The sequence below is a fragment of the Thalassophryne amazonica genome, chromosome 12 (assembly GCF_902500255.1).
Source record: "Thalassophryne amazonica chromosome 12, fThaAma1.1, whole genome shotgun sequence".
Taxonomy (NCBI): Eukaryota; Metazoa; Chordata; class Actinopteri; order Batrachoidiformes; family Batrachoididae; genus Thalassophryne; species Thalassophryne amazonica.
Window position 1 is genome coordinate 102,400,025 of NC_047114.1, and position 12,916 is coordinate 102,412,940.

Sequence of the window (12,916 nt, forward strand, 5' to 3'; positions counted from 1 at the left end):
TAGGAGAGACGGCATCCATCCCACTTTAGAGGGAGCAGCTCTCATTTCTAGAAATCTGGCCAATTTTTTGGGATCCTCCAAACTGTGACTGTCTAGCGTTGGGACCAGGAGGCAGAGCTGTGGTCTTATACACCTCTCTGCAGCTTCTCTCCCCCTGCCATCCCCCTATTACCCCATCCCCGTAGAGACGGTGCCTGCTCCCAGACCACCAATAACTAGCAAAAATCTATTTAAGCATAAAAATTCAAAAAGAAAAAATAATATAGCACCTTCAATTGCACCACAGACTAAAACAGTTAAATGTGGTCTATTAAACATTAGGTCTCTCTCTTCTAAGTCCCTGTTGGTAAATGATATAATAATTGATCAACGTATTGATTTATTCTGCCTAACAGAAACCTGGTTACAGCAGGATGAATATGTTAGTTTAAATGAGTCAACACCCCCGAGTCACACTAACTGTCAGAATGCTCGTAGCACGGGCCGGGGCGGAGGATTAGCAGCAATCTTCCATTCCAGCTTATTAATTAATCAAAAACCTAGACAGAGCTTTAATTCATTTGAAAGCTTGTCTCTTAGTCTTGTCCATCCAAATTGGAAGTCCCAAAAACCAGTTTTATTTGTTATTATCTATCGTCCACCTGGTCGTTGCTGTGAGTTTCTCTGTGAATTTTCAGACCTTTTGTCTGACTTAGTGCTTAGCTCAGATAAGATAATTATAGTGGGCGATTTTAACATCCACACAGATGCTGAGAATGACAGCCTCAACACTGCATTTAATCTATTATTAGACTCTATCGGCTTTGCTCAAAAAGTAAATGAGTCCACCCACCACTTTAATCATATTTTAGATCTTGTTCTGACTTATGGTATGGAAATAGAAGACTTAACAGTATTCCCTGAAAACTCCCTTTTGTCTGATCATTTTTTAATAACATTTACATTTACCCTGATGGACTACCCTGCAGTGGGGAATAAGTTTCATTACACTAGAAGTCTTTCAGAAAGCGCTGTAACTAGGTTTAAGGATATGATTCCTTCTTTATGTTCTCTAATGTCATATACCAACACAGAGCAGAGTAGCTACCTAAACTCTGTAAGGGAGTTAGAGTATCTTGTCAATAGTTTTACATCCTCATTGAAGACAACTTTGGATGCTGTAGCTCCTCTGAAAAAGAGAGCTTTAAATCAGAAGTGTCTGACTCCGTGGTATAACTCACAAACTCGTAGCTTAAAGCAGATAACCCGTAAGTTGGAGAGGAAATGGCGTCTCACTAATTTAGAAGATCTTCACTTAGCCTGGAAAAAGAGTTTGTTGCTCTATAAGAAAGCCCTTCGTGAAGCTAGGACATCTTTCTACTCATCACTAATTGAAGAAAATAAGAACAACCCCAGGTTTCTTTTCAGCACTGTAGCCAGGCTGACAAAGAGTCAGAGCTCTATTGAGCTGAGTATTCCATTAACTTTAACTAGTAATGACTTCATGACTTTCTTTGCTAACAAAATTTTGACTATTAGAGAAAAAATTACTCATAACCATCCCAAAGATGTATCGTTATCTTTGGCTGCTTTCAGTGATGCCGGTATTTGGTTAGACTCTTTCTCTCCGATTGTTCTGTCTGAGTTATTTTCATTAGTTACTTCATCCAAACCATCAACATGCTTATTAGACCCCATTCCTGCCAGGCTGCTCAAGGAAGTCCTACCATTATTTAATGCTTCAATCTTAAATATGATCAATCTATCTTTGTTAGTTGGTTATGTACCACAGGCCTTTAAGGTGGCAGTAATTAAACCATTACTTAAAAAGCCATCACTTGACCCAGCTATCTTAGCTAATTATAGGCCAATCTCCAACCTTCCTTTTCTCTCAAAGATTCTTGAGAGGGTAGTTGTAAAACAGCTAACTGATCACCTGCAGAGGAATGGTCTATTTGAAGAGTTTCAGTCAGGTTTTAGAATTCATCATAGTACAGAAACAGCATTAGTGAAGGTTACAAATGATCTTCTTATGGCTTCGGACAGTGGACTTATCTCTGTGCTTGTTCTGTTGGACCTCAGTGCTGCTTTTGATACTGTTGACCATAAAATTTTATTACAGAGATTAGAGCATGTCATAGGTATTAAAGGCATTGCGCTGCGGTGGTTTGAATCATATTTGTCTAATAGATTACAGTTTGTTCATGTAAATGGGGAATCTTCTTCACAGACTAAAGTTAATTATGGAGTTCCACAAGGTTCTGTGCTAGGACCAATTTTATTCACTTTATACATGCTTCCCTTGGGCAGTATTATTAGACGGTATTGCTTAAATTTTCATTGTTACGCAGATGATACCCAGCTTTATCTATCCATGAAGCCAGAGGATACGCACCAATTAGCTAAACTGCAGGATTGTCTTACAGACATAAAGACATGGATGACCTCTAATTTCCTGCTTTTAAACTCAGATAAAACTGAAGTTATTGTACTTGGCCCCACAAATCTTAGAAACATGGTGTCTAACCAGATCGTTACTCTGGATGGCATTTCCCTGATCTCTAGTAATACTGTGAGAAATCTTGGAGTTATTTTTGATCAGGATATGTCATTCAAAGCGCATATTAAACAAATATGTAGGACTGCCTTTTTGCATTTACGCAATATCTCTAAAATCAGAAAGGTCTTGTCTCAGAGTGATGCTGAAAAACTAATTCATGCATTTGTTTCCTCTAGGCTGGACTATTGTAATTCATTATTATCAGGTTGTCCTAAAAGTTCCCTAAAAAGCCTTCAGTTGGTTCAGAATGCTGCAGCTAGAGTACTGACGGGGACTAGCAGGAGAGAGCATATCTCACCCGTGTTGGCCTCCCTTCATTGGCTTCCTGTTAATGCTAGAATAGAATTTAAAATTCTTCTTCTTACTTATAAGGTTTTGAATAATCAGGTCCCATCTTATCTTAGGGACCTCATAGTACCATATTACCCCATTAGAGCGCTTCGCTCTCAGACTGCGGGCTTACTTGTAGTTCCTAGGGTTTGTAAGAGTAGAATGGGAGGCAGAGCCTTCAGCTTTCAGGCTCCTCTCCTGTGGAACCAGCTCCCAATTCAGATCAGGGAGACAGATACCCTCTCTACTTTTAAGATTAGGCTTAAAACTTTCCTTTTCGCTAAGGCTTATAGTTAGGGCTGGATCGGGTGACCCTGGACCATCCCTTGGTTATGTTGCTTTAGACGTAGACTGTGTTTCATAATTATTGTATGGCCTTGCCTTGCAATGTGGAGCACCTTGGGGCAACTGTTTGTTGTGATTTGGCGCTATACAAGAAAAAAGTTGATTGATTGATTGAATACTAAAAGTTACGGTTTAGCTTTTATCTGTTACTTCCGCAAAAATTTTTTTAAGGGTTTATCGGTTTAGTGTTATAAAGGATGGATTAACTGTTATTGAAGCTAACTTTTTGGTTAGCTGTACCCACCACTGCATATCTTGTATTTATTGCTTGTTATTTTCTTAACCTTGGTCCTGTTTCAAAATAACTGTCTAAAATAAATGTGTTTTGTTTTTCAATTTCCTCCTCTATAATATTACTAATCTGTCTCTTAGTATCTTGAATTTGCTGATAAACTTTTGACGTTTTTGTTTTCATAAATTGCTGCTCCAATTCCTTACGTTTTTCAGAACAATCTCATAGATTTTCATTTCTTTATTTTTTTTTTCCCCAACCAGGCTGTTTTAGACAAACTACTGCTTTAAGGGCGTCCCACAACGGGGTTTACCTCTCCATTATCGTTTTGCTCAAATTGTCTCATTTCTTTTATTTCTTGTACTGTTACTTCATTGTTCAAAATACCTACATTTAATCTCCACAATGTTCTTTTTTCCTATTAGAAATATTAATTTTCACATATACAGCATTATGAAGTGATACATCTGCACAACCAATTTTACATTCATGTATTTTATATCCATCAGATTTATTTACGAAGAAATAATCTATCCGCGAGTGTATATTGTGTCTGGGGGAATAGTGAGTCCTCCAATGACACTTTTACAAATCTGGTCAAAGACATCTTATTTCTCCCGAGCACTTTTCGTGTCTAATTTGTGGTTCAGGCTCCCCCACAGATTAAAGTTCCTTCAACTTCATTTGCTATAGTACTAAACATTGATTTTAATAAATATTTATTGCTTTCAGGAGGAACATAAACATTCACTATTGTGATCACATCCTCCTCCAACCTGCCCTTTACTATCACATACCAGTCTAACAGTAAATCCCCCCGGCAGAGGAAGATATATTGTTACACTTGTACATGCGAGGGGTGTTTAATGGGAATACATTACGACTGGACAGGACATTTTGTTCAATGTGAGTGAAAATCCATTATACAAAATCCACAATATACAGTGTTTATTACATGGAAAACCACACAAAAGCATTGGGACTTTTGCTTTTGTCCACCGAGTACGAGAATCTGATTTATACAATGATGACTTAGGTGAGTTTTACTGCATCGTAAAGTCATTTGACGTGATGTAACACACAGGGGATTAACTCACCACTCCTTTGGACAGATAGCTGTTGACAAAGTCCTTCCAAGTGACCTCTCTGCCGGCGTCTCGCACGAACGTGTAGTAGCCAATGGCACCCCAAAACATTGTACAACAGAGTATGATCATACGGAACTCCTTATCATCCCAGGGAACGTCACCCTGATGAGAGAAAAAAAAAAAAAGACAAGATTGGCAGCATCCAGATTACTAACGCCGCCACCGATCGGCGTCAACAACGACCACCGAGGTCCCGATCACTAACGCCGCCGCCGATCGGAGTCAACAACGACCACCGAGGTCCAGATCACTAACGACGCCGCCGACTGGAATCAACAACGACCACCGAGGTCCCGATCACTAACGACGACGCCGACTGGAATCAACGACGAGGTCCCGATCACTAACGACAATGCCAATCGGCATCAACTAGACATGGGCCGATAACCGGTTTCACGGTATACTGCGGTATGAAAAAGCCACAGTATCAAAACCACTAAAATTTTCCGTTATTCCGTCCCTACGGTATGAGTGGGTTATGAGAATTCTCAACAGGCAGAGCGAAGGCGGCCGCTGCCACCCATCCCTCTGGGGCGCACCTCTGCCTCTGTTTACGAACAGGTAGCTAATGTTAGCTAGCTCTGCATCATGGCTAAAGGAGGTGAAGGCTGCACTGAACTTTTCCCTCCATCTAAAAGGACCAAATCGGCTTTTTCATTTTACTTTCTGTGGAATAGCCCTTCAAGCCAAAAACAGTGGCAACAAAGCACTGTAGCTTTGGCCTGTGTCGGACTCGGAGCGATTCAAGATACCCGTAAAGGATTACATGGAAGGAGTAAACTTTATCCCATCCTTAAAACCACTGACAAGTACAAGCGATGGACTCGAGTCGTGCTTGTGGTCAACCAAATTTCTCTCACAAACATGTCAAGAAGGACAAATACATCTATTCCAAGCACGTTGTTGGTGAAGCTGGGCCAAGTATTGAGCATCCGGAGTTCCGGACCTTATTTCAGCCACGTTTCTCCCTAAGCAAGTAAGTCATGTTTTCCATGGGGCAGATGCTACATGTCTAAAGGAGTGACTATTATTCTGGTATTTTCTCTAAAGTTACCAGTGGTATAGTGCTCATAGCGGTAGACATCGTGTCAATTAGTGCGCCTGACTCACGTGCGCTTCATATGCAAATAGCCATAATGTTGTTAAAGCACATTCTAAAGCTATACATAATACAGTGAAACCGTAAAACCGCGGTATTTTTGCCCACGGTTATCATACCGTCCAAATCTCATACCGGCCCATGCCTAACGTCAACAGCGACCACCGAGGTCCCGATCACTAACGACGACGCCGACTGGAGTCAAAGACCACCAAGGTCCTGATCACCAACGACGACGCCAATCTGAGTCAACAACAACCAGTGAGGTCCCGATCAATAACGCCAATGCCAATCGTAATCAACAAACACAGAGGTCCCGATCACTAATGACGATGCAATCAAAGTCAACAATCACAGAGGTCCCGATCAATAACGATGACACAGATCAATAACAGAGACACCGTCTTTATATTTTGGATCATCTCTATGATTCTGGAAGTCTGAAGTTGAAGTTTTAATATCTAAATAGGGTTTATAAGGGTTACCACGACAACGCGGAACCCAAAAACATGACAGACTGCAGGTCCGGGGTCCAACTGCAGGTCCGGGGTCCGACTGGACCTCATGAGTCTGTGACAGCAGCCGAGGAGCTTCTTTAAGCCAGCGGCACTTCAGCGTGCTGCTGGGTGAAGCTGCTCCCTGCCTTCACCAACCTTCAGCAGGCGGCTGTACCAGTGAGACTCCTCCTTGCGGCCTCCTTGTTTCCCTCCTCCTCCCCCTCCTCCTCCTCCTGACTGTTTCGGAGTGTTGGCAGGTTTTCCATCTGAGGGCAGAAGATATAAACTCACTGAATAACAGAGAGGCTGATTCTGCCACATGAAGAAACAGAGCAGAACGTCCACAGGTCCGTACCTTTAGGTTCCGCTTCAGTTTTCTTGCTTTTTGAATTTTTCTCATTTTCTGGGAAGTATTTCTCAAATCCTGAGAAAAGACAAAAACATTCTAGTTGTAACAATTCACAGAGGTCAGGTCAACAAACTCAATACACACAGTTTTCTCTGAAGTCAGGAGATGAACACATGAACATGTTCTTGGACTCGATTTTCACCAATCATTAAGAAATACGAACACTAAGGTACTGTCCGATAAATCTGTCTGGAGGAAGTAGTTCTCAAAAACTGTGTAAAGGGCCTTTCAGACATGCGCAGAGTGAGCATAGGGGCGGAGTTTGTGTTTCTGTTCTGGAGGCGGAACAAGTTTCATCGTTGCCATGTTTGTGAAGACTCGTGTGTTCCTGAACAAAGAAATAAATAAAAAGCAAAGCACTCGGCCTGTGAGTTATAACCACACAGTAGCAGCAAAAAGAGCGAGTGATGGACACCCTCTGGCTGGGAGGAACTTTCTGTCAGCGACTCTTCGGAGTGGGGCTGGTTGGCGCTGGAGCAGCCCGTGTGGTCGAGCAGACACACTCAGTCCCACATTCTTCACTTTTAGACATATACACATTTTGAGCAACCGAGATTCACTCAGTCAAGCTGACTGAACATTTTACATTTGCAATTTTTTTTATCCATTTTTATTTTTACAAAATAAAGCTACACACTAGTTTAACTGATACTGCTCTGACTACAAGAACAGTCTTAACTTTAAATAATTTTTTTTAGTTAATTTTTTTTTTTAACAATCTAGTAATCAGACCTTAAATAAAACAGCACAGCACTGTTATGTGTTTCTTTATATTTTAAGAAACATCTTTTTTCACTTGTCCCACATCTGGAACATATATATTTGCTGTGCAGAGAACCTTGTGAATCTAGATGCACTTCAGAACTTCAAGTCATGGAGCTGAACACCAAAACCTGAAGTCCAGAAGGAAGAAGAGAACATCTCTGCTCTTCAAAATGTGAGGAAAGTGTCTCCAAAAACTCCACCAAGAGGTCAAAGCTATGGAGGAGACCTTCATCTGGTTAAATGTCCTGAGGGTCCAGCTCACCTGTCATCTCTGAAAACCAACACCTGGCTGCTGACCTTCAAAATAAAACAAAGGCTCTTTAAAGAGCAACTATTTTATTATTTGAAAAAGCTGTTTCATTTTGTTTTAACATTAAATAAATTAATCAAACATGTCCATGAAGTCAAAGTTCACTTAAAAAGAAATCTACACAAGTAGAAGAAGCCCCACCCCTATTGTGCATAATTTCAAAGCATTCACAATCACTAGAATAGTCAAATTCATATTTTAGAAGTGAGTCAGTCCTGAATATAACACTAAAAACAATCACAGTCAACAACATAATTAAATGTTGAAATGACTAAATTAAAAAATGATATCATGAGGTTTATGTCACATTGAGAAATCCTAATCAAGAGACACACTGCAGTCATTGTTACATCATCTCCTGTTGTGACTATAGTACAACCCCAATTCTGATGAAGTTGGGACGTTGTGTAAAATGTAAATACAAACAGAATCCAATGATTTTCAAATCCTCTTCAACAGACATTCAATTGAATACACCACAAAGACAAGATATTTAATGTTCAAACTGATAAACTTTATTGTTTTTGTGCAAATATTTGCTCATTTTGAAATGGATGTCTGCAACACGTTTCTAAAAAGCTGGGACAGTGGTATGTTTCCCACTGTGTTACATCACCTTTCCTTCTAACAACACTCAATAAGCGTTTGGGAACTGAGGACACTAATTGTTGAAGCTTTGTAGGTGGAATTCTGTCCCGTTCTTGCTTGATGTACGACTTCAGTTGTTCAACAGTCCGGGGTCTCCGTTGTCGTATTTTGAGCTTCATAATGCGCCACACATTTTCAGTGGGCGACAGGTCTGGACTGCAGGCAGGTCAGTCTAGTACCCGCACTCTTTTACTATGAAGCCACGCTGTTGTAACATGTGCAGAATGTGTCTTGGCATTGTCTTGCTGAAATAAGCAGGGACGTCCCTGAAAAAGACGTTGCTTGGATGGCAGCATGTGTTGCTCCAAAACCTGGATGTACCTTTCAGCATTGATGGTGCCATCACAGATGTGTAAGTTGTCCATGCCATGGGCACTAACACACCCCCATACCATCACAGATGCTGGGTTTTGAACTTTGCACTGGTAACAATCTGGATGGTCTTTTTCCTCTTTTGTCCAGAGGACACGACGTCCATGATTTCCAAAAACAATTTGAAATGTGGACTCATCAGACCACAGTACACTTTTCCACTTTGTGTCTGTCCATTTCAAATGAGCTTGGGCCCAGAGAAGGTGGCAGTGTTTCTGGATGTTGTTGATGTATGACTTTCACTTTGCATGGTAGAGTTTTAACTTGCTCTTGTAGATGCAGCGACGAACTGTGTTAACTGACAATGGTTTTCTGAAGTGTTCCTGAACCCACGCGGTAAGATCCTTTACACAATGATGTTGGTTTTTAATGCAGTGCTGCCTGAGGGATCGAAGGTCACGGGCATTCAGTGTTGGTCTTCAGCTTTGCGCTTACATGTATAAAGTTCTCCAGATTCTCTGAATCTTCTGATTATATTGTGGACTGCAGATGATGGAATCCCTAAATTCCTTGCAATTGAATGCTGAGAAACATTGTTCTTAAACTGTTGGACTATTTTTTCCAAGCAGTTGTTCACAAAGTGGTGATCCTCACCCCATCTTTGCTTGTGAATGGCTGAGCCTTTTGGGGATGCTCCTTTTATACCCAATCAGACACTCACAATTAGTGTCCTCAGTTCCCAAACACTTATTGAGTGTTGTTAGAAGGAAAGGTGATGTAACACAGTGGTAAACATACCACTGTCCCAGCTTTTTAGAAATGTGTTGCAGGCATCCATTTCAAAATGAGCAAATATTTGCACAAAAACAAAGTTTATCAGTTTGAACATTAAATATCTTGTCTTTGTGGTGTATTCAATTGAATATAGGTTGAAGAGAATTTGAAAATCATTGTATTCTGTTTTTATTTACATTTCACACAACATCCCAACTTCATTGGAATTGGGGTTGTAGTTGGATGTGACACCACTTTGTTAAAGAATTCTAAAGATACTTATCAATTATTAATGTCTTTGATTCTGTCTATTATATACATATATATATATATATATATATATATATATATATATATATATATATATATATATATATATGTGTGTGTGTGTGTGTGTGTGTGTGTGTGATTTCACTTAATATTACTTTCCAAGTTGATCACTGAACTGCTCACACATTAAAATGACCTTTTGCTGACATGAAGAATGTGAGAGCATAAGCCTTGTTTTTTACTAAGCACAGATGTTTCTGTGTAGGCTCTCAGTTGTCCAGGTGGTTTCCATCGTAGAGAAGCTTGAATGTTCAACTGGACTGGGTTGCTTGATGCGAGGACATTTCCCTTCAAATTGCAGAAGCTTCATCAGCTAAAATTCTTGCTCTGGTAGTCCGACTTCTGTCTTGACCCTTGTAGAGAAGAACAAACAGAAGCCACAGTGACCACCAGAGCAAGAATTTTAGCTGAGGAAGCTTCTGCAATTTGAAGGGAAATGTCCTTGCGTCAAGCAACCCAGTACAGTCGAAGATTCAAGCTTCTCTACTAAGCACAGATGTACATTTTAGTTAACAGAACAGCCTTGTGCAGGGAACGACGCGGCCTGTACACTAGCCCAAGGTTGGCGCTGTTATGTTTCATTTCTGAGAACAATTATATCTGTCTGAGAACAGACCGTGAGACACCCGAGGCGAAGAGTGATACAAATTCATATTAATGTGAGAATAGACTGGGAGACGCTGCTATGTTTTGTATATTGTCTTCTGCAACATGTCTGTATGCAACTATGCTTCAATAAATTCAGGAGTTGAGTGGGTGGGCCCTTCAGAGCTGACTGACGAGGGTCATGCCCACCAGCTCTCTCGCTTGATCAGGAAACAAATTCAGCGTTTCCTGTGTGGTCATTCTCTGCAATAATTTGAGCTGTCTCTTTTACCAGTTTTAACCCCGACACCAATCATGACACTCACCTGCTTCCAATGAACCTGTTCACCTGTGGAGTGTTCCAAACAGGTGTTCTTTGAGCATTCATCAACTTTCCCAGTCTTTTGTTACCACTGTCCCAGCTTTTTTGAAACATGTTGCAGACTTCCATTTCAAAATGAGCAAATATTTACACAAAAACAGTAAGAGCCAATTTTTATTGATTTTTTTTTTTTTTTATTGAACTTTATAGCACACACAAAGAATACAGCTGAACTTTTTTCTTTTGTTTCCTTTCCCCCCCTCTTCCCTTCTTCCAGAAATAAAAATCATCTTTTTGACTTGATAATCAGTATGATAAAAATAAGACTTATGACAGAGAAAATGTAGTCATCTTATCACATATATTAATTAAATTCAAGTGATGATGGATATTTCTTTTCAAATGAAACATTATTTCAATGTTGCCAGTGTGAAAATCCTACATGGAGAAGAACGAAGAAAAAAGAGAAAAAAAATTTAAGTTAAAATAACAAGGAACAGGCTTTACAACTTCTGTAGCTATGAACTAGGGTTTATGACTGTTTTTCCCCTTCCCTTCTTCTTCTTCTTCTTCACTCTTTCCCCCTACATTTTTTTTCTTTATTTATTTCATTCATTTAAAAGAAAAAGACAGAAAGCAGAAATGAAATTTACAAGACTTTGAATGAAAAGGAGCAGAGAGAAGAACAAGTCTTATATTTTCTGCCCCTTTTTACAATACAATCTTTCAATTTTAAGTATCATTATTCAACATTATTAAACAGATTACATTTTTGACTTGTCACATACCACTGACTTATTTCATAACTTTAACCATTATTTAAAAGATTACATCCCTAACAGGTTACATTATAAACTTAAAACATTCTAGACATCACTAACAGATCACACACTAGGCTTTGTCATAGCCCACTGACTTATTTCATAGTTTCATACTTACTTAATACATCTAATTTGATACATTTTTTAAATAATTTGAGCGACCTTGATTCTTTGATTTCTTTGTTGAGGTTGTTCCATAATTTTACACCATTCACTGCAATACTCCGTTCCTTTACTTTGGTTCTGAATCTTGTTTTTTTTAAAGACTTCTATTCCTTTCAAATTATAACTACTTACTCTTTTTTCAAACATATTTTGAATGTTTATTGGTAAGGTATTTTTGTTAGCTTGATGCATTATTTGTAATATTTTCAAATCAATACTTAATGAATAATGGATTAGATGGATCTCTAAAATGACTATTACTAATCATTTTTAAAGCTCTTTTCTGCAGAATAAATAATGGTTGTGTATAAGCTGTACATGTTGATCCCCAGATTTCTACACAATAAGTTAAATATGGGACAATCAATGAATTGTACAATGTAAATAAACCATAACTATTTAATAAAAATGTTACTTTATGCAAAACAGCAATGGCTTTCGCTATTTTTCCTTTTATGTAATTTATGTGTGACTTCTATGTAAGATCTTCATCAATCATGACTCCTAGAAATTGTTTCTTTTACCCTTTGTATGTCCATTCCATCTATTTTTAATGAGACGTCATTATTTCCCACTCTGTCATTAAATAATATGAAATTTGTCTTATTAAGATTTAGTGACAATCTGTTTATATCAAACCAATGTTTAACTTTTTCCAACTCTGTATTTATCACTTGTACTACTTCCTGTATATCTGATCCAGAGTAAAATAATGTTGTATCATCAACAAATAATATGCTGCCAAGTACTTTAGATACTTTCACAAAATCATTGATATACAAAATAAACAGTTTGGGTCCAAGTACCGACCCTTGTGGTACACCATAAATAATGTTACATAATTCTGATTTAGTATTATTTATCTGAACAAACTGTTTTCTATTTTCTAAGTAGCTTTTTACCCACTGATGTGCAATACCTCTAATTCCATATTGTTATTCCATATTACATTGTAATCCTCAAATAAAATCAGATCTAATTGGTTTTATGTACTCTAACCAGTTTTCCCCAAAGTCTTTTAAATCGGTCCCCCTCCAGTCTCAAAAGAAATGTTAGCTTTTCCATCACATAAATATATTGCATTACTTCAACCCAGTCCTCTACCTTTGGTGCCTCATTCTTCATTCATTTTCTCGTAATTGCTTTTTTACTTGTGACCAGCATTATTCTGTAAATATGTTTATCACCATATCTTGTAAACGTCATGTCCATTTTTCCCAGGTAAAGTAGCTCAAAAGTATGTGGAAGGTCTACCTTTAGAATTTTATCCATACTCTTCTTTAGC

The 12,916-nt window shown here is 38.8% G+C and overlaps 1 protein-coding gene across 1 annotated transcript in view; it reads right to left on the bottom strand.

The window, feature by feature from the left end:
* The window catches only part of afg3l2 (AFG3-like AAA ATPase 2), a 109,815-nt gene that overhangs the window by 66,426 nt on the left and 30,473 nt on the right, over window positions 1–12,916 (bottom strand). The window contains exons 3-5 of the mRNA XM_034183678.1: window positions 6,546–6,614; window positions 6,347–6,456; window positions 4,544–4,696 (exon numbers count right to left, since the gene is read on the bottom strand). Coding sequence (XP_034039569.1) covers window positions 4,544–4,696; window positions 6,347–6,456; window positions 6,546–6,614 — 332 coding nt within the window. The remainder of the gene's footprint in view (window positions 1–4,543; window positions 4,697–6,346; window positions 6,457–6,545; window positions 6,615–12,916) is intronic.